Source organism: Antechinus flavipes, chromosome 4 (assembly GCF_016432865.1).
Source record: "Antechinus flavipes isolate AdamAnt ecotype Samford, QLD, Australia chromosome 4, AdamAnt_v2, whole genome shotgun sequence".
NCBI lineage: Eukaryota > Metazoa > Chordata > Mammalia > Dasyuromorphia > Dasyuridae > Antechinus > Antechinus flavipes.
The window spans coordinates 456,351,183-456,375,670 of record NC_067401.1 but is presented as its reverse complement, the minus strand read 5'-3'; the positions used below and the strand labels follow the sequence as shown (position 1 = coordinate 456,375,670).

General features: G+C 40.8%; 2 protein-coding genes across 2 annotated transcripts in view; both read right to left on the bottom strand.

Moving 5' to 3' along the window:
* PTGER3 (prostaglandin E receptor 3) overlaps nucleotides 1-24,488 on the bottom strand; it is a 71,816-nt gene that overhangs the window by 26,655 nt on the left and 20,673 nt on the right. The window contains 1 exon segment of the mRNA XM_051999425.1: nucleotides 10,729-10,917. Within this exon segment, the coding sequence (XP_051855385.1) occupies nucleotides 10,729-10,917 (189 nt within the window).
* On the bottom strand, nucleotides 17,451-18,077 carry LOC127563154 (protein FAM32A-like). Its single transcript, XM_051999428.1, has one exon. The coding sequence runs from the start codon at nucleotides 18,031-18,033 to the stop codon at nucleotides 17,698-17,700; it is 336 nt and encodes a 111-aa protein (XP_051855388.1). The 5' UTR covers nucleotides 18,034-18,077; the 3' UTR covers nucleotides 17,451-17,697.

Below are 24,488 nucleotides of genomic sequence, written 5' to 3'. Positions count from 1 at the left end.
AGCACTTTTATCTTTTACTTGATTTTCACAATATAGAAAGCTTGTATTTAACTAAAATCAAACTTGGAAATATAATTGGAAATAAACCTTAATATTCTGATCAAAGGAAACTGCAACTGGAGAGTACAACTACATATCTTTCTATCAAATTACATCAGTGAAAATAAGCCTATATTTTCTACAAAGGTCTTTTAATTCTTTTTATTATTAAAGTGCTGGCATTTCAGTCACATTTTAGATGAAAGACCCTGTAAATGATGCTTATATTTACTTGTAAGCCAAGTAAGACAAACATTCCCTTTGTTTATTTAAGAAACATACAACTTTAATGCACAAAAACCTCTAGAGAAATGAAGATGAAGATCCTTTTTTTCTTTCCAAAATTATATAGTTTTTTAGTAATCAAACATACAACATAGACTGCCTTTTAGAATGACACTGAAATAACTATTGTGGAACTTGAGGCAGATCATTTTACCTTCTGCCCTACAAAAGCAAATCTTGATCTCTCCTCATTTAAACTCATAGCTTTGTGTAGAAATGTATCCCTCCCTTTGGTGGCTTCTGTTTATGTATGCCCTGAAATCCTGAAAAGATTGAATATACAGTCTTAGATGATGGACACTTCATCTCCATCTAGCTCTGGACCTTCTGAGAATTGGCAGGGGCTTCCCAGGTTTGCATTCAAATGCAAGGAAAGCTCCTGGAGGGAGGAGCTTCTGTTTCTTTTATCTTATATCTGTCCCTAACATTAAGCAGGGTCCTGCATGCATCAGGTATTTAATGTCTCTGCTGAATCGAAGTGAATTTGCCCCAATATCATGACAGCATTGATGATCCAAGGAACACTAAAAGTAGTAATGCAACTGGTCCATCGGAAAGAGAAAGGACCTGAAGTCAGAGGTTCCAAGTTAAGCTGCTATTTCTGATCTTCACTACTTCGGTGACTTTGAGTGAGCCACATGTCCTTTTTTTAAAAAAATAAATATAATAAGCAGGATACTTGTTTATTACACACACACACACACACACACACACACACACACACACACATATATATATATATAAACTTGGAGTTATTTGTTTTTGGCAAGGTAATTACAATTAAATGACTTGCCCAGGATTACACAACTAGTAAGTGTTAAGTGTCTGAAGTCAGATTGAACTCAGGTCCTCCTGACTCAGGAGCAGGTGCACTATCTAGTTAGCCCTAAGCAGGATACTGTTAAAGGAAAATAAGGACCAGAAAAGACCCCAAAGAAGAGGCTCCCCACTCCCTATTCCCCACTCTACCAAGTAGCCCCCGCCTCTCCTCCCTCCATAAAGTTATTTAATGGTGTCCTGTTAAGAAACAGCTGTTTTATTTCTTTTTACCATCTTTCTGAGTGATCGTTCTATAATCCATTCCTATATCGTGAACTTCTGTCTAAAATGCAAGGAGGGGGAGCCATCTTGGCTCCTTTAAGGCTCCAGCTCTATATTAGGGGTTGCACTCCACTTCAACCACTGATGAGCTTAGGTTAAGTGTACATCCCCAGTCCCCAGCACATAGTGGGTGCTCCTTAAGTGACTGTTACCTGATTGGTTTGGTATCACTTTAGTTAAATGGTAAAGTATGTCAATGGCAAAGAGCTCATACAGTTCGGACCTGCAGAGTCTTCAGACTAGTATCACCATGGATTCTGTGCAGGATGTTAACAACAACAGTCCATAAGGAGCTCATCTGTCCTTTCTCCCTTCTCTTTTTTCTGTTTTTCCCTCTCCTTTCTGTACAGTTGGGATCACATCAGCATTAGGAGTTCCTGGAATGGAACCTTCTCTGCAGATGTAGGTCAGGGTCCCCTCTGTGACTGGGGGTCTTAGAGAACGGCCCAGGGCTAGAAGGTCAGTGCCTGCCCCCCTGACTCCAAGGCCGGCCAGCCCTTTATAGGATGTCCCATGCTGCTAGCTGTGACACGAAGTGATCCTCGTGTATGGGGTCCCTCCCCCATTCCTTTCTCTTTTGCTAGTCACATACAATTGCATATTACATATTATTTAGTCTCTTCTCTCAGGGAATCTCTCTACCAAAGACTTAAAAAAAATTAAAGAACTAGACTGTGACTCATCCTTGTGTGGGAAGAAGCTCCCAGTGAGGGACTCACTCCAGACAGATCAACATGTGCCCTGCAACTCATCATCTGAGATGGGGACCTGGGCAGTCCATGACCTGCTTCAATCCTCTGCCCAGGACATAAGGCCAGAGTCCAGAGGGGACCTCCCAGCTCAGCCCTCCACATGCCTCTTGTACGAGTGATAAAGAAAAAGTCCTTCTGTTTCTTCCTGAGTAACAAAGAACAAGCAGACATGATGCAGTGAACCTGGATGATCTTATTCCTAAGGGAGGGCAAGATACTCCATGAGGTGCCTGTGGGGGTCACCAGGATATTAAACCTTGAAGACAACACAAAGAGAGACACTTTTCCTTCTGGTGTGGGCAAGAAATATTCATGGATTTTGCAAAGAAAGAGATTTGTGAGCAAGTCAGATCTCTGCAAGTATTCTTCCTGGAATGGACCCAAGGGGCTCTAATATTGCTCAACCAATATAGAGTCACTTGTAGAAACATTAGTGATCCCTGCCATAGCTGCCAGGACATTTGGAAGGCAAATTCAAATGCTTCCTCTTGAAGATGATACAGTGGGAAGGAGAATTACCCATGTGTCTGAAGACCTTTGTGATTAATTAATTAAGCAGTGAAAGATTTTCACTTTTTTTGCATTATATTTTGCATTATAAATAGATGAAGGAACTAAATAAGGGATAAGTTTTTATATTCTTTCATATATGTGTTACCTGCTTACATTTGTATGACACTGAAGCTGTCATTAGGGAAAAATGTGTCTTTTGTGACCTTTTTAACAGCAGTGACACATCAAGAGAAATTGTCCGTATGACTGAGAGATTTTTAAAAGAAAATGATATTATAGGAAAGAATCATATTGGACTCTGGGGACTCATCAGTATCACATCCAGGAGTTTCCATTCCGATGAAACAAGAACGTTCTGAGATGATCTGAGATCGAATTTTAAAACAAGACAGAAAATGAAGGAAGTATCGGCTAACGCACACTTTCACGCCAACCTGTCTAATCCCTTCCTACTACAGATGAGTAAATAGGCCCAGTGAGGTGAAGGAATTTTCCATGTTAGTGGGAGAGCTCTTGATTCCACTGACCAAATATATTTTCTGGAAATAGCTGATAACTTCCAAAATGTCATTTCTGAAGAATTATAGAGATAACCCCAAAGATAAAACTGGTTTTCATTTTTGATTCCTACTTATGTGCTTCAACTCCCAGCTTTGTTTGGCCGTTTGCTGAAGAAGCACCATCCTGACCAACGCTCCGGCCCTTCATCGGCAAGCTTAGCTAGGTTTCCAAACTTGTCACTGTGGGCCGTTGGGAAAACTAAATGAATCCATCATTCGGACAGAAGCTGATATTTGGGGAGTGTTGAAGCATTCATGGACTTAAGAGAAAACAAACGAGAACAAGTAAGTTCTTCACTTTAAGTGTCCAATAATGTCTATGGAAAAAAACCTTTTCATTTGGACCTTAGATGCTCTGTAGACTCACTCTGTAACTGGGCCTGAGTTTCCATTAGTAGCTCTTGAGATAGGTAGAAATGCACAAAAGGAACAGTAGGCAGGGACTACCCAGCCTGGACTGGTAGATGGCTCTTTCTATTCAGACAGACAACAATAAGGAATGGAAACTCCAACTGGCACGCTCTATCAAGGTGACAAGCATTTATTACATCCAGACTGACTTTGGGCACTGTGCTAAATGTTACCGATACAATGCCAAGGCAATTTCTGCCCTCCGGGTGCCTACATTTGACTGAAACTCCATGAACAGAAAATTAAACATGCAATACAAGGAGTCCTCAAAGTCTTGGTATGGTTTAAATGTAATAGAACAATGACTGTGGGTAAGCCAGTCTATACAAAGTAATTCTAGGTCAGGGCTGGAAGGAGGGCATCAGTAATGGGGTCTTCAGGGTTGTCTGTCAGCAATGACTGAGCTGAGCTTTGGGGGAAGTTGGGGACATTAAGAGGGGAAGGTCAGAAGGAAGAAGTTCCAGGTAAGGATGTGAGAGGGAGAGCTTGTCCAAAGGCATTGATGCATTTTAAAGTAAAAATAGATAAAATCTAGCCATTGAAGAATGTAGTGAGATTTGTAAAGAGCTTTACAAAATCTCACGTTGTCCTCACAACAACCCTGGGAATGTTTAGGTACTATTATTATTCCCATTTTACAGATGAGGAAATTGAGGAGGACTAAGTTAAGTGACTTCTCCAGGGTGATACAACTAGTAAATACAACTAGTAGGTGATAGACAACTAGTCTGAGGCTGGATTTGAATTCAGATCTTCTTGACTCTAATATTTATCATTGAGGCATTCCTTCCTCCAATGCAAAGACAGATCTTGATCTGTTCATGCTGCTTGAGTCAGAGATTTAATTGCTTTGCCACAAAGCTTGTGCCAACAACAGCACTTGAACGGAGCCCTCTAGCCTCCAGGGCATTGCCCCTGTGGCTGTTTTTGGCAGGCTTGGGAGGAGTGTAAATGCAGATGAACAAGGATTACAAGAAAGGAGGGCTAGGCTGTGTTTAGTCCATAATAGGACCATAAAGCAAGAGATCAACAGATGATGAGTCTAACCCCCTCTTTTCACAGATGTGGAAACCCATTTCCAGAGAGAATAGAGAGCTTGCCCCCAGATCACACAGATAATAAAGATCAGAGGCAGGATCTGAACTCTGTCCTGCGATTAGTGGCTACCCCACCCCCATCACATCCATGAGAAAGTAATTTCTCCATTGGGCCATGAGCAACTTGAGAGAATCTCTTAGCACAATGTCTGACACGTAGTAGGTGCCTTAAAAAGTTGACTAATTGACCTTCTCTTAGATAGAACCTAAGCTCTTTGAGGAAGATCTTGTCTGAATGTGCACTGTGCCTGGCACATAGTAGGAGTTTGATGGATGTTGATGGTGATTTGACTTGCCTAAAGACCCTAACTTTGGTACTTAAAACTAAGAAAAGAAGTTGTAGTGAGTGGTTTGGGGCACAGAGGTCAAGTGACTTGTCCTAACTCATGCAGCCAGGAAGTGGGAGAGGTGAGGTTTGAACCCAGTTCTTTCCACCTCCAAGATCTACACGCTGTACTCTATGTGGCCTCCACTGTATCAGTTAAAGCAACGTTAACAGGGACGATTTTGAAACCTTGGTTGTTATAAACGTGCTCCACCTGACCCCAGCTGATACTTTTGTAGGAGCCATGCCTTCAGAAATCCAGCCATCCACGACGTGATTGGAGTCTGGTGTCCAAACTGAGCACCATACTGAGTCACACTTCTTTATGGAAGATGCCTGCCTATTAGCAATGATGTGTCTGTGTGTGTATACACACACACACACACACACACACACACACATATTACCTACAAAATGGAGGCTCATTCACTCAACAAGCACTTACTAAGTTCTACCATATTCCTGACTCTAAACTAGATTCTACAGATAGAAAAACTCAAAATAACACAATTCTATTGAGGAAAACCAATGTGCACCCCAAAGAGATGCAAACGCAGTAATTTGGAACTTAGGTGAGCCTTGAAGAAGCTAAGAATTCTGGAGGTGGTGTATATTCCTAGCATGGGGACAACCCATGATAAAGGAGGGAGACTGGAGAGAATTGTTGGGTTAAGAAACAGTCAGTTGGCTAAAATGTGGGGGATGTGGGAAAGTAGTTTGGAAGAAGGGATTTATAGGCAATAAGGAGCCATTGGAAATTATTTTTTAAATGAGGAGGGACACACATGGTCTGATCTGAGCTTTAGGAATATCAATTTGGCCACAATGGGGGACTTATCAATAAGGAATCTGGGATTATGTCATGGATAAACTTAATTCAGCTCAATAAATAGTCACCAAGTGCCTACTATGTGTGGTCATAGCAGTGACTTTTATATAGTTTGTACTATATGACAATCATCTCTATTCTTCCCATAAAAAATCCCAAGACACAGATCCTATGTCTCTCACTTATCCAACATCATTGGGTTTTACGCAGTCACTTTTTCTCCCCAGGGCCGTGGATGGAAGATGTTCTAATGAAATGTAAGGTCCTGGAGGATAAAGAGAGTTCCAGTTTTGTGCCTGTCCTGAGCGCCTGGCACAGGACCCCTAAATTCACACACAGTAGGTATATAATACGTGCTGCTAGAATTGACTCCTCCTTTAAAAGAACAGCACATCCTGAGCAGTGAGTTTCTGATTTGCATGGAGCGACATGGAATGATGGACTTTCATGTTTTCTGGACAGCTCCAAGGCTCATGCTTTCAGTTTTCTTGAGCTGCTGTCCCTGCAAGGATGCAGAGGCAAACCACATCCCATTTACACATTTGTTTCCCTTTTAAGCCTCTCTTTAAAGCCTTCTTTTGCCATTGTCATTGTGACTCATATGCACTGATACTTAGTGTGGTAATTAAACAAAACCTGATAAGGGTAGCCCCATGACAAGAGAAATGTAAATAGCAGCTACAAGGAGAATCAACTACATCAATAACGGCCACAAAACTTGGCATTTAGCTCTGTGGGATTGTGATGACTAAGGATGGCCCTGAAAAAGACACGAGAAAAGGCACCCAAAGGTAAGGGGCCATGAGGGCAGAACGTCACAGACAATGTAGGACCTGCTTTATTTTTCTGCTTAATCTAAGAGATCGTGTACTGGGAAAGGAGTAAGAGAGATCTTTGGAAATGAAGGTGATGTAAAGCAAAAGATTTATAAAGGAATAAAACTACCCTAGCCGTGCCCTAACATTGTAAAACAAACACAAATATTGGAAAAGCTATTCTGAAGGGGTGATCCAGGCTGACTCACGGTCTACCCTGTTGCTAAATCCCAACCAGTATTTACTCAGAAGAAAATGTGTTTGGGAATTTGGAACAAGAGAGAGTTTATTTCATAAAAGTTCCTCAGTTGCAGCTTCCAGAAGAATCATCCATTGGTCATTGACAGCATTTATAAAAAATACAATAAAGAATATTAGTGTTCCACTAAAAAGCATAAATTACTTTTTTTTCAAAGAATGGAACAAATAGCGTTTATTCACTTCATCAGCTTCATGCATCAGCATGGATAGCAACGTATTCAGCACATCATAGAATGCATCATGGATGCCCACACCATTGAAACAGCTTTTTATTTTAGAAAGACTCACAGAATTTTGCAGAGAAACATATATTTGAACATGAGAAGGATGAAGGATTCTGAATGGATTAAGTAACCTGTCCAGTATCCAATGAGCAGCGAAGATTAGAAGCTTGATTTAAGTTTATATTTTTCTGCTTCTAAGTCCATGGCACTATCTACTGTATTCAATCACACACATAATATACACATGGATTTTGGGGTCCACATCGGTGATTTTATAAATGTGAAAACTCTTAGTAGAGAAATTTGCTTTTTTTTTCAAGGAAAAGGTCAACAGTCTCTAAGACTTCTTCATCTCTAATATCTATAAGTCTTTAATATGAATCCATAATTCGTTATGACTCCATTACTGGGACAGATAGTGAGAGGTTGAAGAACTGAACCAATATCACACAGTTCCTGTGTGTCAAAGACAAGACTAGGACCAAAGCCCAGCACTTTGTGACTTATCACACAAATGTTTACATGCACACGTGTTTAAACACATTTGCACACAAATACACACATACTAGAACCTTATCTGATCCAATAACCCTGTTATAGAACCAGATTGTGGAGAACGAGAGCCTTTGACGCCCCCATGATGCCCCTCTCCTAGATAAGGCTCTCCTAATGAGATTCCCGTCATCTGTGGGCCCTAGAAGGAAGGTGCCAGCTGAGAGAAAATGCTGAACAACAAAACTAGCCCTTGGGCCCCAGTCTGGCTCACTCCACTGGGGAGGGAACAAGATGACACTGTCTCTAGGCCACCCCCTATTCTGGGCCAAAAGGAGACGTGGTTTTATGGTTTCCTGTGTTTGGAATAGCTTATTGAGATCTTTTCCAGTAGCAAACTCCAGCCTAGAGGAAGGAATATCCTCCAATCTACTAGGGTATTCTGCAGATCTATGTTTTCCTGCAGATCTATGTTTTCCTTCAGATTCTCTAATTTACTTAATTGGGTTATTCTTGATCCAGCCAATGCTTAGATAATAATTATCTTAAGCTAATGCATAATTAAAGTTTCTTGAATTAATTCTCCACTCAAAAACAGATAGAAGATAAAAAAGAAGAAAAATATTTTTTTTAATCCAGAAAGAGCCAGAGTGATAAAAAAAAAACAGTTAGAGAAAGAGAGTGAGAGAGAAAAAAACAGAGAGAAAGAGAAAGACAAAACGAATAACGTACAGAGAGAACAAAACAGAGAAAGAGAAAGACACAAAGAGAATTTTGAAAAAAGAAAATTCAAAATTCATACTTAATTAAAAAAAAAAAGAAAGTTCTAAGTGTATTTCTATGTGTGACCTTCTTGCAGACTAGGGCTGGTTTGCTATTGTTGTTGTTGTTTTTCTGTCTCCACCCCCCCTCCACACACACAGGGCACAGATCCCTTAATAAATGTCTCTTGGGTTGGGTGAGACTTCCAAAGTGCCTTGAAGGGGATTTCAAATGATATCTTTCAAAAGGACACAGAAAGCCTGCCCAAGTCAGCTCCATGAAGGCAGGAACTGGTTTGGGTTTTGTATCCCGGTGCTTAACAAGTGCCTGGTGTAGCATGGGGTTGAATTTCTAGCAGTCACCAAACAGATGGGTCAAGGATTGGCCACTAGAAATCATCTCTAGGAACAACATTTTAATGATCAGCTGTTAAACAACAACAACAAACACATGCACCCTGACATTCTGTGTGTAGCTTCAACCTGGACCCACAAAAGAGATGATCTTAATCCCAAATCTTTGGCAAAGCTGGCGGTTTCATCGTCAGGGTATTATTTAAAGACTAGACAAGAAGAGTGGATGTAGTGTGGAGGATCTGACAGTTTACAAAACCCTTTACGTGCATCATTTTCAGAGCCTTACAACAGCCCTGTGAGGTAGGTGCTATTGGCGTCATCCCCATTTTATAGAGGAGGAAGTCAAGGCTCAGAGGATTAATCTAGTTAGTGTCTTAAGCAGGTTTCCCCCCCACCTGTTGCTGATTTCTATCACATTCAAACCCACAAAAGGCAAAGGTCCATTTCTGGCAGACAGATCCAAAAGTATGGGGTCATTAACTGGAAAAAATCACTTTACTTATTGGATTCAATGCTTGGATAGCATTGTTTGAAAAAGAAAGAAAGAAAACAAAAAAAGGAAGAAAGGAAGAAAAAGAAAGAAAGAAAATAAAGAAAGAAATCCTTGTACAACTCCAACAAATCAGTCTCAATCATCTTGAGTAGGCATGCCCATTTTACAGAATGATCAACCCCACCATTTCCAAAAGTCATATCAGTGATTCTTTTTTTGGATTCTGGATAGATGCAGTTACCATGACAACTAAACAATGTAAGATCAAGATTTTATGCAGAGAAATTGAACATGATAGCAAAGGACATCAATATTAATGCACTTTGTGATGTTTGATGTTGTCTTCAAGCTCAACTATTTAAGAGTGAAAGGACAAAAAAAAAATCAAGTCCTTCATGTTCTTGGTCTCTGAAAGAAACAGGCAAATGGACAGATTCACTGGGACAAGGAAAAGAGGGAGAGGAAGAGCAATAGCCTCAAAATTTATTTTAAAAATTACTTTAAAAGAAAAGCACTTTCTTTCACCCCTGCCCAGCTCTTGCAGAGCAAAGGACCGTTTTTTCCATCCTTTATAGTGCTCCTCATAGAGTAGGCACTACATAAATGCTTTTTTCATTCATTCACTAAGCATCTATTATATAAATGCTCATTTCATTTGTTCATCTATTACCTTTGAACTTGTCAAAGAACAGGCACTTAATAAATGCTTTTTTCGTCCATTCATTTACCCAAGGAGCATTTATTAAGCACCTGGTATATACCAGGAACTAGATTAAGCTCTGGCGACATAAACACCAAAATGAAATAAATCCTGCATCCCAGGAGTTCATATTCTACCATGGAAAAACATTTACAGGGCTAAGTACATATAAGATAGATACAGGGTAAGTCAAAAGTAATATGGGAGAAGAACAACATTCAAAATGGCTGCTCGTGTAGGAAATAGCATTAAGCCAAGCCTTGAACTGAACTGAATCAGAGGCACCTACACCACTGGAGCAACGGGTAGCCCACATTCAGCTCAAGAGTGAGCCGGATGCATTGGCCTCGTGGAAAAAAATCACACTGTAGGCTACACACCGAAGAGATACAAGGCAATACTAGATGGCTGCAGACAGATTTCCATTTGTTTGTATTTCAAGATTTTTTTTTGGCACTCATGGGGATTATTGGGTCTTTTGAGGCCATTTAGCCCAATGTCAAAAAATTCATTCCACTTGGATACATAAACACAGGCAAGCCGCGGATGCCAGAATTCACAGCAAGGTTTAAGACTACTCGTTGTCAAAAGTAGTTAGCATGCGAGCTGCTCCGAGTTCTCTCTCATGCTCCTGTCTGCACGATCTCGTTGGCTAACGAGACTGGCTGCCCTTTCTGTCCATCGTGAGAGCAGTTGGACACAGCGTTTGCTACCTGACAGAACTTGCGCAGGAGGATTTTTCTTAACAGCAGATAAACCCACGGATCCAAGATCTGGTTCAGGGAAGCCAGGCGGACGGCGGTCAGGAAGAAGTCGCATTCCTTGGGTCTCTCAATCTGGGGGTTTGGCGTCTTGCAGTGCTCCACCGAGGTCTGGTTGAAGATCATTTTCAACATCATGATCTGAAAAAGGGACACAAGGAAGAGTTTAATGGCTGCTCCCGACCTCAATACACATAGCATCTACGTTCATGGAAATGGACTCAAAATGGTCAGTGAGTTAGCGCCATCCACTGTGGGGGTTCAAAGACGTCATTTCCTCTTTGTCTTTGCTCAGGATGCCCATAGATGGAAGGCAGCCCATCCTCACCTCTGGAATCCCTTATTTCCTTGCAAGGAAAGCAGTTATTTCTAAGTTATCCTGCACATATTATGCTTTGTCTATTCTTGTCTGTATGTTGCCTCTTCCATTAGATTGGAAACTTTTGTGTGTAAAGACCGTTTTTGCCTTTTTTTGTATCCTTAGTACTCAGCACAGTGCCTGGAATATAATAGGTGCATTATGTTTATTGATTAATTTATTGAAGTGACACTTTCTACACTAAGAAATCCTTATCCTTATCCTTAATCATTCCGCTTACAAGGATTTTCCCTGTAAATTACCATGTAATTTTGAATCTACCTTTGTAAGAATGGAGTCAAAATCATCCCAGGCATTTCACTGGATAATTTGATACCATATTTATATGCCTTATTCATCTCTGATGAATGTAATTTCCAGGCAAGGATTCTTCCTTCCTTCCTTCCTTCCTTGTTCTTTCTTTCTTTCTTTCTTTCTTTCTTTCTTTCTTTCTTTCTTTCTTTCTTTCTTTTTTCTTTCTTTCTTTCTTTCTTTCTTTCTTTCTTCCTTCCTTCCTTCTTCTTCCTTCCTTCTTCCTTCCTTCCTTCTTCCTTCCTTCCTTCCTTCCTTTCTTTCTTTCTTTCTTTTTTCTTTCTTTCTTTCTTTCTTTCTTTCTTTCTTTCTTTCTTTCTTTCTTTCTTTCTTTCTTTCTTTCTTTCTTTCTCCCTCCTTCCTTCCTTCCCTGCCTCCCTCCCTCTCTCTCTTTCTTTCTCTTTCTTCCCTTCCATCTTTACCTTTCTTCCTTCTTTCCTTCATTCTCTTTCTTTCCTCCCTTTCTTTTTTTTTTTAAATTTACACATTGTTTTGCAAATAATAGGAGCTTAATAGATACTTCTTAGATTGGAATTGATATTTAATCTATAATGAAAGAACTTTATGCACATGAAAAGTATTTTTCAAAAGGACAAAGAAGACCTCCCAGTAGGATATATTCTAATTCACACCATTTGAAGCTGCAATTATGTAAAATATGGTCATTAGTTCTAGCCCAGTGCAAATATGCAGGATGCAGACTTCATTATAGTTCCTTGAGGGCAAAGACAATTCTGTTTCCTTGTGAATCAAGGACCTCAGAGGTCCTTTAGCCCAATTCCCCATTTTATAGATGAAAACTGAGTCCCAGAGAGGTTAAGTGACACATCACCAAATTGCCAAAAATGGATGGGAAATATTTCCCCAAATTTCTGCTATTTGGCATTCTAAATCGAAACCCCAGTTCTCAGGCTTTTTAGAGCATGGGATTTAAGAAAGCTGAAAGGAGCCCAATTCACAATTAATTCAAGTCATCTGTCATCTTGTTTTCAAGAAAAGCACTGAGCCGTCAGAGCAGCATGACATTAATCACTAGAGAGCTGCTGGGGGCAAGCAGACGATGGAGATCTTGCAGCTCCCATGGATTACTAGGACAGCAAGGCCCTATGTTGGAGCCAGCCTAGAGGAGGCAAGCCTAGGGGAGGAAGGCCAGAGGATGAGGGCTGCCCAACTTCAAAGCTGAGGCTATGGTTCAGAGACGGTGCGGGCAGGCCAGCTTTTAATGGCAGGAGCCTCATTTCCCCCACAGCTGTGGATGGCCTTTGAAGTCTGTTGGCTCTGGAAGCGGGAATTTCTGTGCTCAGTGGAGAGATGGGAGTTGGGTGGTGGGAGCCGGTGCACAAATAGAGAGCTCATCTCTGTCTCCCAGTCCTGAAGATCTGAATTCAAGTCCCCCCACATTACAGATTGTCCATATGGTCCTGGAGAACCTTTCACTGTATCCCAGCAACAAAGCATTTTTCTCACCAGAAGTTTCCTGAACCAGCCAAGTCACAGAAATAATAAAAGAAGGGGACAGAGACAAAGGAACCCTTTGGCTAGATTGCAGGGGTGCTCAGACTTCTGCTCACACTTTTCTGTGGAGAACTGGCTCAGACTCTAGAACTGATGAAACTTGAGCAGGTCTGTGTGAAGTGACTTCCACACAGTTCATGGCACCCCCTTGGAGAACCCCAGAAACTGAAGGGACAGACCTGTCTAAGGATGTTGTGCTGGGTGGGGCACGAGCCCTGTAGCCTTTTCCAGCTTTCACTTACTCCATTAAAGCAGGAAGCCATTAAATAACAAGATTTAGTTCAAATTTATAAACAAAATCCTGCCCTCAAGGAGTTTATGATCAAGTATAGGGACCAGATGAGGAACAAACTAAATCCAAGGAAAATTGTAATATAATTAGGGAGGCAACGCTGGCTAGTGGATACCTTCAATCAGCTAACATTTATTAAGCACTTACAATGTGTGACAAGAGAAAGCCAGACAGTTCAAATGGCCTTGGGATGAAGAAAGCCATCTGCGTCAGAGAGAGGACAGTGGGAACTGAATGTGGACCACAACATAGGATTTTCATTCTTTTTGTTGTTATTTGTTTGCATTTTGTTTTCTTTCTCAGTTTTTTTTCCCTTTTTGATCTGATTTTTCTTGTGCAACATGATATTTGTGGAAATATGTATAGAAGAATTGCACATATTTATGATATATTGGATCCTTTGCCATCTAGGGGAGAGGGTGAAAGAAAGGGAAGGAAAAAATTAGAATACAAGGTTTTGTAAGGATGAATGTTGAAAATTATCCGTGTATGTGTGTGTATACACACACACACACACACACACACACACACACACACACACACACATATATATATATATATATATATATATATAATTTATTTTTTGCTGAGGCAATTGGGGTTAAGTGACTTGCCCAAGTGTTATGAGTTCAAATGTTGGAGTTCTTGTTCTTCTCAAAACACAGCCGGTTTAGCTTAGAGCCCTCCGGATGTCTCCAAATCCAAAGGTTCTGTCCTTCAGCCTCTGCCTCTGCTTTCTTCAGCCTCCGACCAACACAGAGATGGAATGAATCTCTTGTCTCCTTCTCTTGGGGCTTGGCTAGCTTTCTGGTGAGTCTTTCAGACCAGCTTGGTCTCAGTGGGGGGCGTGCAGGAGCCCAGCCACCAGCTACAGTGGTGTGAGATGAAGATGAATCTGGTTGTCCACTGAACTCTCCACTCATAGTTTTATCCTCTGAAAACTCTTCGTCTGCCACCAGCCAGCCAAGTGGAATATATTCTGCTTTGCCTCAGAAAGAGGGCTTCTGGCATAATTCCGCTGAAATCCGTCAAAGTGCTCTCTGCACCAGAGTCGCTCCTCTCGAGTCCAGCTGAACTCTCCTCTGCGACCAGCCAGCCAAGAGGAAAAAATGTATTCTGCCATAGATCTCTCATTGCTGGCCTTACATCAGACTCTTCTGAGAGAATGGGATTATGGGTTTTCTCCCATAGTGCTCTCTGGCCCAAAGAGCTTTAAGGGAGGTGTGAACTCCCTTGAAGTTAGAAAGTTTACTTTGTGAAGCTGGCATACTTGTGAACTCCAATGAGTAAAGGTGTGAACACAAGCCTTGTATTAATTAGTTCTACTTAGTACCTTGTTTCAGGTTCTGGCCAACATCTTCTTGTAAGATTAGATCAACTCTAATTAGTTAGCAGTTAGTAAGGATTCCAACATCTCCCCCTTTCTTTTGTTAGATGAAAACACCAAAGGAAATAGGAAATCTAATCAGATTAGTGAGTTTCTGAAGGGGTACACATAAATCCATCAATATGGGCCAGAACTTTGTAACAGATATACATGGTATACATAAATCCATCAATATGAGAGGCATTATACATAATTTACATAAGCACATAGCAATATAACACAGGCTAGTAGTAATGTAACAACATGAATCAACCTGAAAATTTACACATGTCCATAAGTCCTAGAAATAGTCCATAAGGAATCCATTGTCCATTAGTTCATGTGCCAGGAATCCAATAGTTCCTGTAAGCCCTGAAGTACTGCAAAAATCTCATCAACAATTTTTCATCTTAAGGAATCCAATGATTCTCACTGGTTTTTCAAGAACTAAAACAGTTTCATCTTGTATTAGGAAATCCAATGATTCCTGAAGATTTTAAAAGTCTTTTTAACAGTCACCTTGTCAGCTATGCTCTTTCAATGGTGAGCACAATCAGCAACAGAACTACCCGATATTTCTTGGGTCTTCTCCTTTGGTTCAAGAGTCTGCTCCATCTCTCTGCGATGGACAAGGCGAATGCGGCTCGTAGGCACCCATCTGATTCCTTCTCCACATGGAGAGATGCAAGCAAATCCTCTCCTCCAAGCAGTTAGCCTATCTGGTCCTTTCCATTCACCACTTTCTGGGTCTCTCCACATCACCTGGCGATTATCTAAAGATAGTGGAGCTGCTCGCACTGGACACTGCTCTTCTGGTGGGTTATAAAACCTGTCTGCTGGAGCCAGTGCATCTTTATCAAAGATTAAAAAATTAATGGTATAGAGAACTAAATTTAGAAGTTCTCTAGGGTTACCCGTGGCTCCCCCTTTCTTTTGTTTTTGGAGGAGTGTCTTAATGTCCCTGTTTCTTCTTTCTACTATTGCTTGACCTTGAGGATTAAAGGGTATGCCAGTAGTGTGTAAAATCTTATACTGTGCACAAAAGTATTCAAAATGTTTGGAGGTATATGCCGGTCCATTATCTGTTTTTATTTCTTGTGGCACACCCATAATTGTGAATGCTTGAATGAGGAATTCAGTGACCACTCGGGCTGTCTCTTTTGCTGCTGGCATGGCAAAAGTGAATCCTGAAAAGGTGTCTACCACAATGTGGATAAAAGACAGACGGCCAAAAGATTTATAATGGGTCACATCCATTTGCCAGATTTCACTGGGTCTCAAACCACGAGGGTTCTTCCCTGGAGGCAGTGTAGGAGCGTGGAAGGGAAGGCAAGCTGTACAGCTTTTTACTATGCTCCTAGCTTCCTCTTTTGTAATCCCAAATTGTAAACGCAAAGCTCGAGCAGCCTGATGGTATTTAGAATGGGATTCCTGGGCCTCCTGAAATAAAGGCGTACTGGCCAACATAGTTAAAAGGCTATCTGCCTTGGAATTTCCATCAAAAATAGTACCTGGAAGTCCACTATGTGAGTGGACATGCAGGATATAAATCTTTCCTGGATGCTTTCTCACTTGCTCTTGAAGTTCTTTAAAGAGCTGATATATATTAGAAGCTGCAAATTTTATTTGGGCTGTGGCAATTCTTTGTACCACACCTACTGAATAGGCTGAATCAGATATTATATTTATGTCACCTGGGTAATAAGTGAGAGCTAGCATGATCGCATATAATTCGTTCTGCTGAGTGGACTGAAAAGGAATTCTGACTACTCTTTTTACAGTTAAATCATGAGAGTATACAGCACAAATATTTTGTTTGGCTGAGTCTGTAAAAATAGTTGGTCCTTCAAGAGGAACCTTAGAAACCTTCTCCTCAAAAATCCATTGCCAATTATGCAGTAGTCTGGTTATCTTTAATGGAGATCCATGTGCAAAATTTGGAGCCATGGCCAATAAAATTTGCCACTCTGGGATGGTTTCACAGCATACATTAATTTGTGCATTTGTATAAAAGGTGTATATCTTGTCAGGTCTTATCCCAGATAATTGTACTGCTCGCTTAATGGCCTTTAATAGAATTCTAGCCACAAGCACTGGGTAAGGCGTAAGGCTTTGTTCTGGTTGTGCTGGGAGGTTCACCCACTCTATCACACTGTCTCCTTGATGAAGGACTGCTGTGGGTGCTTCTTTCGTAGCAAAAACTGATATTTCCAAGAGTTTTTGAGTTACTCTTTCAACTACATTGGATAAAGCCAGTTCAACTTCTCTCAAGGTCTCTTGAGCTTCTTTTGTAAGCCGGCGTGGTGAATTTAAAGCAGTGTCTCCCCTTAAAATGTCATATAGGGGTTGCAATTGATTGGTAGTTAAACCTAATACTGGACGCATTCATTGGATATCTCCTATTAATTTTTGGAAATCATTTAAGGTGTTCAACCTCTCTATTCTTAAAGACAATTTTTGTAGTGTAAATGCCTTAGGATATATTTCATATCCTAAATATTGAAAAGGAGCATGCCTTTGAATTTTTTCTGTAGCGATATGAAGTTTGTAGTATCTTAGTGTTTCTATGGTCTTTTGTAGACATGCTTCTAGCATTTGTTCCTCAGGTGCACATCCCAATATATCATCCATATAATGTAATAGCATAACTTTTGGAAATGCTTTTCTTATTGGAGCAAGAGCAGCAGCAACATACATTTGACACATAGTGGGGCTGTTCTTCATTCCCTGTGGCAAAACTGTCCATTCATATCTTTTATAAGGCTCAGCTAAGTTAACGCTTTGGAAATAAGTGTCAATGACCTTGTATAAATAATTGATATTTTTTAATCTAAAGATTAGAAATTTTGTGTCACAAAGAAATTTAAATTACCACAAGTCTCACTTTAATAAAGTGTGACAAGTTACTAACTTGATTACAGAACCTTTAAAAATAGTCTTATTGAGAAACATCCAGAAAAGGGGGAGGGGAAGGGGGAGGATAGAGAAGGGTGGAAGCATTTATACAACATGCCACAGTTATCCAGAACACAACTGATTCCTCTTCTTCAGGGCCACACCACTCAATGTGACAGGAGTCTATTTTGTCCAGCTGACTTTGGGGATGTCATAATGTTCGGTGAGAGTATCTAAGTGTCTGTTGAAATCCTCCACCCTCTGCTTATGAGTTTTGGATGCTTTCTTTAAGATTCTTTCCATTTGCCTCTTCTCCTGCATCTTCTCGTAGGCGATCTGCGCTGGGGTCTGCTTGCCCAGCCCCCTCCGCTTCTCTTCCTCGTTCTTCTTGCTCGTCACGATCTGCTCCAGGACCTTGCTCTTGTCCTTGTCCTTCCTCTTCTTTCGCTTCGTTACACCTAGTTCCGATACCCCTTTAAGTTTCAGGGCACTCCTCTGTACCTGCTCGTACTCCGCCATAACAACTTCCGCCCGGCACTACTCCTACCTCACTTGGGGGAGAGGAGAATCTTTACCTAGGATCTGTCCCCTTTCAGCCAAAAAAGGTTGTACTCACTCAGTTCCTGGTCACTGGAGACTTCTTCAGTGAAAGTAGGGTCCCTGGCCCCACGTTGGGCACCAAATGTTATGAGTTCAAATGTTGGAGTTCTTGTTCTTCTCAAAACACAGCCGGTTTAGCTTAGAGCTCTCTGGATGTCTCCAAATCCAAAGGTTCTGTCCTTCAGCCTCTGCCTCTGCTTTCTTCAGCCTCCGACCAACACAGAGATGGAATGAATCTCTTGTCTCCTTCACTTGGGGCTCGGCTAGCTTTCTGGTGAGTCTTTCAGACCAGCTTGGTCTCAGTGGGGGGCGTGCAGGAGCCCAGCCACCAGCTACAGTGGTGTGAAATGAAGATGAATCTGGTTGTCCACTGACCTCTCCACTCGTAGCTTTATCCTTTGAAAACTCTTCATCTGCCACCAGCAGCCAAGTGGAATATATTCTGCCTTGCCTCGGAAAGAGGGCTTCTGGCGTAATCCCGCTGAAATCCGTCAAAGTGCTCTCTGCACCAGAGTCGTTCCTCTCGAGTCCAGCTGAACTCTCCTCTGCGACCAGCCAGCCAAGAGGAAAAAATGTATTCTGGAATAGATCTCTCATCACTGGCCTTATATCTGACTCTTCTGAGAGAATGGGATTATGGGTTTTCTCCCATAGTGCTCTCTGGCCCAAAGAGCTTTAAGGGAGGTGTGAACTCCCTTGAAGTTAGAAAGTTTACTTTGTGAAGCTGGCATACTTGTGAACTCCAATGAGTAAAGGTGTGAACACAAGCCTTGTATTAATTAGTTCTACTTAGTACCTTGTTTCAGGTTCTGGCCAAAATCTTCTTGTAAGATTAGATCAACTCTATTTGGTTAGCAGTTAGTAAGGATTCCAACACCCAAAGTCACACAGCCAGAAAGTGTCTGAGGCCAAATTTGAACTCAGGGCCTCTTGACTTCAGGGCTGGTGCTCTATCCACTGTGCCACCTAGCTGCCCCATCCATGTATATATTTTGAAAATTAAAAACTTTCAATTAAAAACAAACAAATAAAAAGAGAAAGCCAGTGCAATTTGAGTTCAAATCTTGTTTCTGACATATACCAGCAGAGTTATCCTGGACAAGTCACCTACAGTACTGCATTAACAAGCAAGAGGGTAAACTATGTCTGTGGGGAAGCCTTCCACGCTGGGATTTCCTCAGTGTGATGAAATTCCAGATCCAGGACCACTCTTCCCTTCTAAAAATGTAAGTAACGGGATTATGAACTCTTATAAGATTAGATGAGAGAGAAATCATTTGCAGCTGGAGAAATCAAGAGAGTGTAAGAGAGGAAAAGGTATTTGAGCTAAATCTTAAATATTGTCATCAGACAAAGAGACTAGGGCAAAACATGGGGGTCAGTGTGAGCCAAAGCACCTAAGACATGCTCATGGGACAAGTTGATGCACTTGGGCTAAGATTCTGTGGTGGAAAATTGCATGATAAAGAGATAGAGAGAGGTCTTAAAAGCCCATCTAATGAACTCGGCATTTCTTCACTAAGCCATGGAGTTACTGAAATGTTTCAGAAGGGAGTTTCATGTCATTAGACAAATTAATTCCAAGTGATTCGGCCATTCTAGAAAGGAATTTAATACCCAAAGAGCTGTCGTGGATTCCTGTGGGCCCAGAAATACTACTGCCAAAGCGATGTGCCAGAGAGAGCAAAGATGGAAGGAAAGGACTCATGGGTATGAGATTTATTTATGACAGTTCTTTTGTGGTGTCAGAGAATTGGAAATCAACAAGGTGTCTACCAACAGGGCAGTGGCTGAACAAGTTATGGGATGTGAATGTGATGGAAGACTGCCGTGCTGTAAGAAACGATGAAGGGGCTGATTTCAGAAAAACCTGGGAAGACCCAAGCCAAAGCAGAGTGAACTGAGCAGAATCAGGGGCATGGTTGATAAAGCAACTGTGAGAGTCTTGGGAACTCTGATCAGCACAAAACTTACCCACAGTTCCAATGACTCGGAATAACCCTGATCCTAAACCCGCTTTCTGACAGACAGATGATGAACCCAGTAAGGTTTTAGGCATTTTGGGACATGGTTGATACTAGAGTTTGCTTTGCTTAAATCTGCTGGTTTACAATAGCGGTTTTGTTTAGCTTGCTTTCTCACTGGGAATGGGGGATGGAATACAAAAGGGAGAAAAGGCAGATGATTACAATAAAATTTAATAAGTAAGTGGAAATAGCAATGGTAGTGTTTTATAAAGACCAGTATGTTACGATGTGGGGATAGCTAAATGGTGCAGTGGATAGAGCACTGAAAATGGAGTCAAGAAGAGATAAGTTCAAATCTGATCTCAAAAATTTCCTAATTGTGTGACTCTGCACAAGTCACTTACCCCTGCTTTCCTCAGTTTTCTCATTTGTAAAATGAGCTGGAGAAGGAAATGGTCAATCATTCCAGTGTCCTTGCCAAGAGGGGTCATGAAGAGTAGACCGAGATGGAAATGTCTGAATATTAGAATGTGATGTGCATAATAGAAGTAGAGGGACCAGTCGTGGAGGGAAGGCCCAAGGGCCAAGGCCCCCAAAAGGGCCGAGATGGCTACAGTGGGAAGAGTAAAGAAGTAAGAAATAAGATGCAGGCAGTATTGGCAGACCTTGGTGATTGATCTGAAATGTGTAACAAAGCAGAGGGAAGAGTACTCCCAGGGAGGACCAGTGACAAGGCCTTGGATGGACTTCAGAGAATTGACTGAGCTGAGAACGGCAGCGAGATGCACGTATGATGGGTGTAGAATAGGAGAATGCTTCATTTGAATTGCCATCTTCTGGAAGGGGGATGAGGGGTTCTGCTTGGCCCCAGTGGGCAAAATAAGGAACATGGGTCAAAGATGTAAAGGAGGAAAATCAGTCTCCAAAGAAGCCCAGAATCTTGGGTTCCAAAATGGTGGCCATGAATCCAACCAGCCTTCACTATAGTCAATAATTATATAATTGGGCTGCACTTGAAGACTTCTGGGGAGGGGGAATTGACAGCTCCCATAGACATTAGCCCCCACCCCCACAGCCTTTCTCAAGAATGGTCTGAGCTTCTGAGATCCCACCCATTGCTCCTCCTCTAGCTAAATAAGAGAAAATCCCTAATCCCTTTTCTACTTGAGAGAATTTCAAATACTGAAGAGGGATCTCTTAGTTCTGGGCCTTCTCTTCCATACACAAAATACTTGAAGTTCTTTCAAGCAGAGCTCACATCCATGGACTCAAGACCCCTCAGAGCCTGCTAGCGCCCTCTGGACACTCTCCAATTTATCAATTTGCTTTTTGTTTATTTTAAGCTTATTTTTTTCAGTTATGAACTCAACAAACTAACATTTCCATATACAGAGAAGAGAAAAGGAGGATTCCACATGGAAGGATGGCTCTCTCTGCACACAGACTGAGTTTTCTAAAGGATGGAACATGTTTCACACAGCCGTATAGCCCTGACCAGGTGGTCTGGGGCTCCTGGATTTCTTTGTGCTCTTCAGCATCCTTTTCAGTGTTTCATTGGTGCATTTTCCATTCCTTTTTTTAGCATCCTTGTCATTACCACACCTATTTCCTTGCATGTCTCCTCCCAAAATTAAAATCTCTCTCTTGCACCAAGTAAATCAAGTCAAACAAACATGTGCACAGAATACCAGCGGCCTTTTTTTGGAGTTTTATGATGCCAACAGCTTTGTCTAATATGATAGAAGAGCATTGACCAGGGCTTAATATGGTGGAACCGCAGCCTCCAGAGTCCTTCACTCAGCTACAATGCACAGGCTATTCCAGCTACTGGGCATAATATCTCATGGTGAATTTGCAGTTCACCAAAAGTACCAGGATCTTTTTCAGACAAACTTCTATCTAATCTGCTTGACCCATTTTGTACTTGTCAAGTCGATTTCTTTTTTTTTTTTTTCTTTTTTTTTTTTTTTCAAATCCATTTCTTAAACTTAAACAGAAGATCTTACATTGGAATGATGAATCTAGAATTCAAGCTCAGTGGAGTTTTCGGATCCAAAGAGTAAGAGGAAAATCTAGGCTGTAAGAGAGAGAGCACCACGCCAGGTGAGGGAATTCCTTTCCACTGGCCAAGTGAGCACTGGCCATCCCCAGTTCTGGTTGCCTGGGACACTGACACAGTCAATGATTTGTCCAAGAGAACCTGGACATGAATGCTATTCTCTAACACACTGAAGAAGAATACATAATTAATTAATTACATAAGGAATCAAATGGAGTGACTAAGAGGTGGAAGAGATGAAGCATCTGACTTGACAGAGAGATCTGAATTGGAATTCTTTGTGACTAGCTTTGTGACTCTGAGCCAGTCATCTGACCTTCTTGCCCTCAGTTTTGTCATCTATAAAATGGGGTAATAAAAGCAAAGGGCTGTTGTGAAGTATATATATATATATGTACATATATATATATATATACATATATATAATGTATAATATATATAAAGTTTTAAAAAGTATTTCATATATGCATATATATATAAAATACTTTTTAAACTTTAAAGTGAAAGATAATTATTAGCTATCATCTTCAATGAAATTATTAAAATGGAAATGATAGGTTTTTCCTCCCTTGTATATACTTCTCTTTTTTAAATAGTCAAGAGAAATCCTTGGGTTAGGGTTTTTTTTTTTTTTTTTTTTTTTTTTTGGTGAGGGGGGGTTGTATTTACCATTGTCATTTTCTGCATGCTTGACTGTTCAGTAAATCACTGCAGTATCACCAGGTCATCACTAGCAATGGGAGCCATGGGGAAACTTAGAGCCAAGTATATCAGGCAACACTTGACATGAGCCCAGAGATATAATATAAACACAGTCTGGCATTAGTTATTTTCTCCTCAGAAATCATGGACTATGGATATAAGCAATAGGAATGAATTTGATTGCAATGGTTAATGCCTCGGCTGAGGAGGATGTCTAGTTTTAGAGAGGAGGCAGAATCAAAAATCAGACCCCAGCAACCAAGGCTTTGCCCCAAGGCTCTGAATTCAAAGGAAGCTGATGTCAGCTTAGCACATAATTACCTGAATCAGTTTGCTCCCCTAAGAAGTTTTCAGATGGCTCGAAGGAGCAACCCCAAACAGGCGGCTGCCTTGGGTCAATATCTTAGGGTCTGCTCCACTTAAATGAGAGTTCACTCTACGAGATTACCCTATATTGGTCTGTTCCATTTGCCTTGAGAGGACAAAAAGTCTTACTGATGACTGAGAGAAAGTATTGTTAATTTGAAAAATAAATGTAACATAATATATTCCTCTTGTTGGCTGAATTTTATGGTATATTGAGAAAACAAATATTGCTGTAAAATAACAAACAATGACTACAATGAACTCATGGAAGGATGAAAAGACTTATTTGATCTGATGCAGAATAAAGAAAGCAATCCCAAGAAAAATCACTACCACAAAGTAAAGGAGGAAAAGAGGGAAAATAAGGAAATTGAATGCTCTGTAATATAGTAACAGGGGTCGGCCCTAGGAAAAAAAAGTTGAGAAAATGAATCCCCCTCCCTTCTTTGCAGAAATGGGAGGTTATGGATGCAGCATTTTCCACATGCTGTTAGATTTGCTTAATGTGTAAGTCATACTGAACCACTTTTTGTTTCATTCTCTTTTTATTCTTTTTACAAGAAATGATTCACCGGGAGAGAAGAAATAGGATACATTTGAAAACAAAGATGATGCTAAAAATGTAAAAATATAATTTTAAAAAGAAAAATACAACTTGGTCTCAGTATGTTGACTTCTCTATATTGACTCTAGTGGAGTTAAACAACAATAAGAATGCTCAGTGGTCATCTCTGTGAATATAATTTAGGCTGTTTAGATTTTGGCAGTAAAAAGGCAGTCTTATATATTTAATTTCATCAACTGCTTAACTGGTCCATAATTAGATATTTGTCTCCATATCGAGAAGAGATTTTGCAAATAAGATAAAGGTTGGCAAATAGTTCCATGTAAATCTAAGGAAGACATGGTGGTATCTAGGTTACAGCCTAGACTGTTATTTTGTCACTAAATAATTAATAATTATTACACACACACACACACACACACACACACACACACAGCTCTATTCTTAGCTGCCTCCATGAGGATCTGGGAGGTGGGGTGGGTGAAGAATAAATTCAATATGGAAACAAATTTGGCAGTTTTGCCGAGCTGTGCCCAACTCTATATGCCCACGTCAGACATAGGTTCCATATTTTTTAAGAGCTGTCCTGATGAAGTCAAAAGAACAATGGATTTGCATCCAGAAAGACCTGGTTGAAATGTGGCCTTTTATATTTACTGGCTGTGTGACTGTGACCAAGTCCCTTAGTCTCTGAGTCTCAATTTTTGTCAAAAAC

What these genes read in the sequence shown, in the direction of transcription:
- LOC127563154 (XM_051999428.1), bottom strand. Translation starts at nt 18,033, where the DNA reads ATGGCGGAGTACGAGCAGGTACAGAGGAGTGCCCTGAAACTTAAAGGG.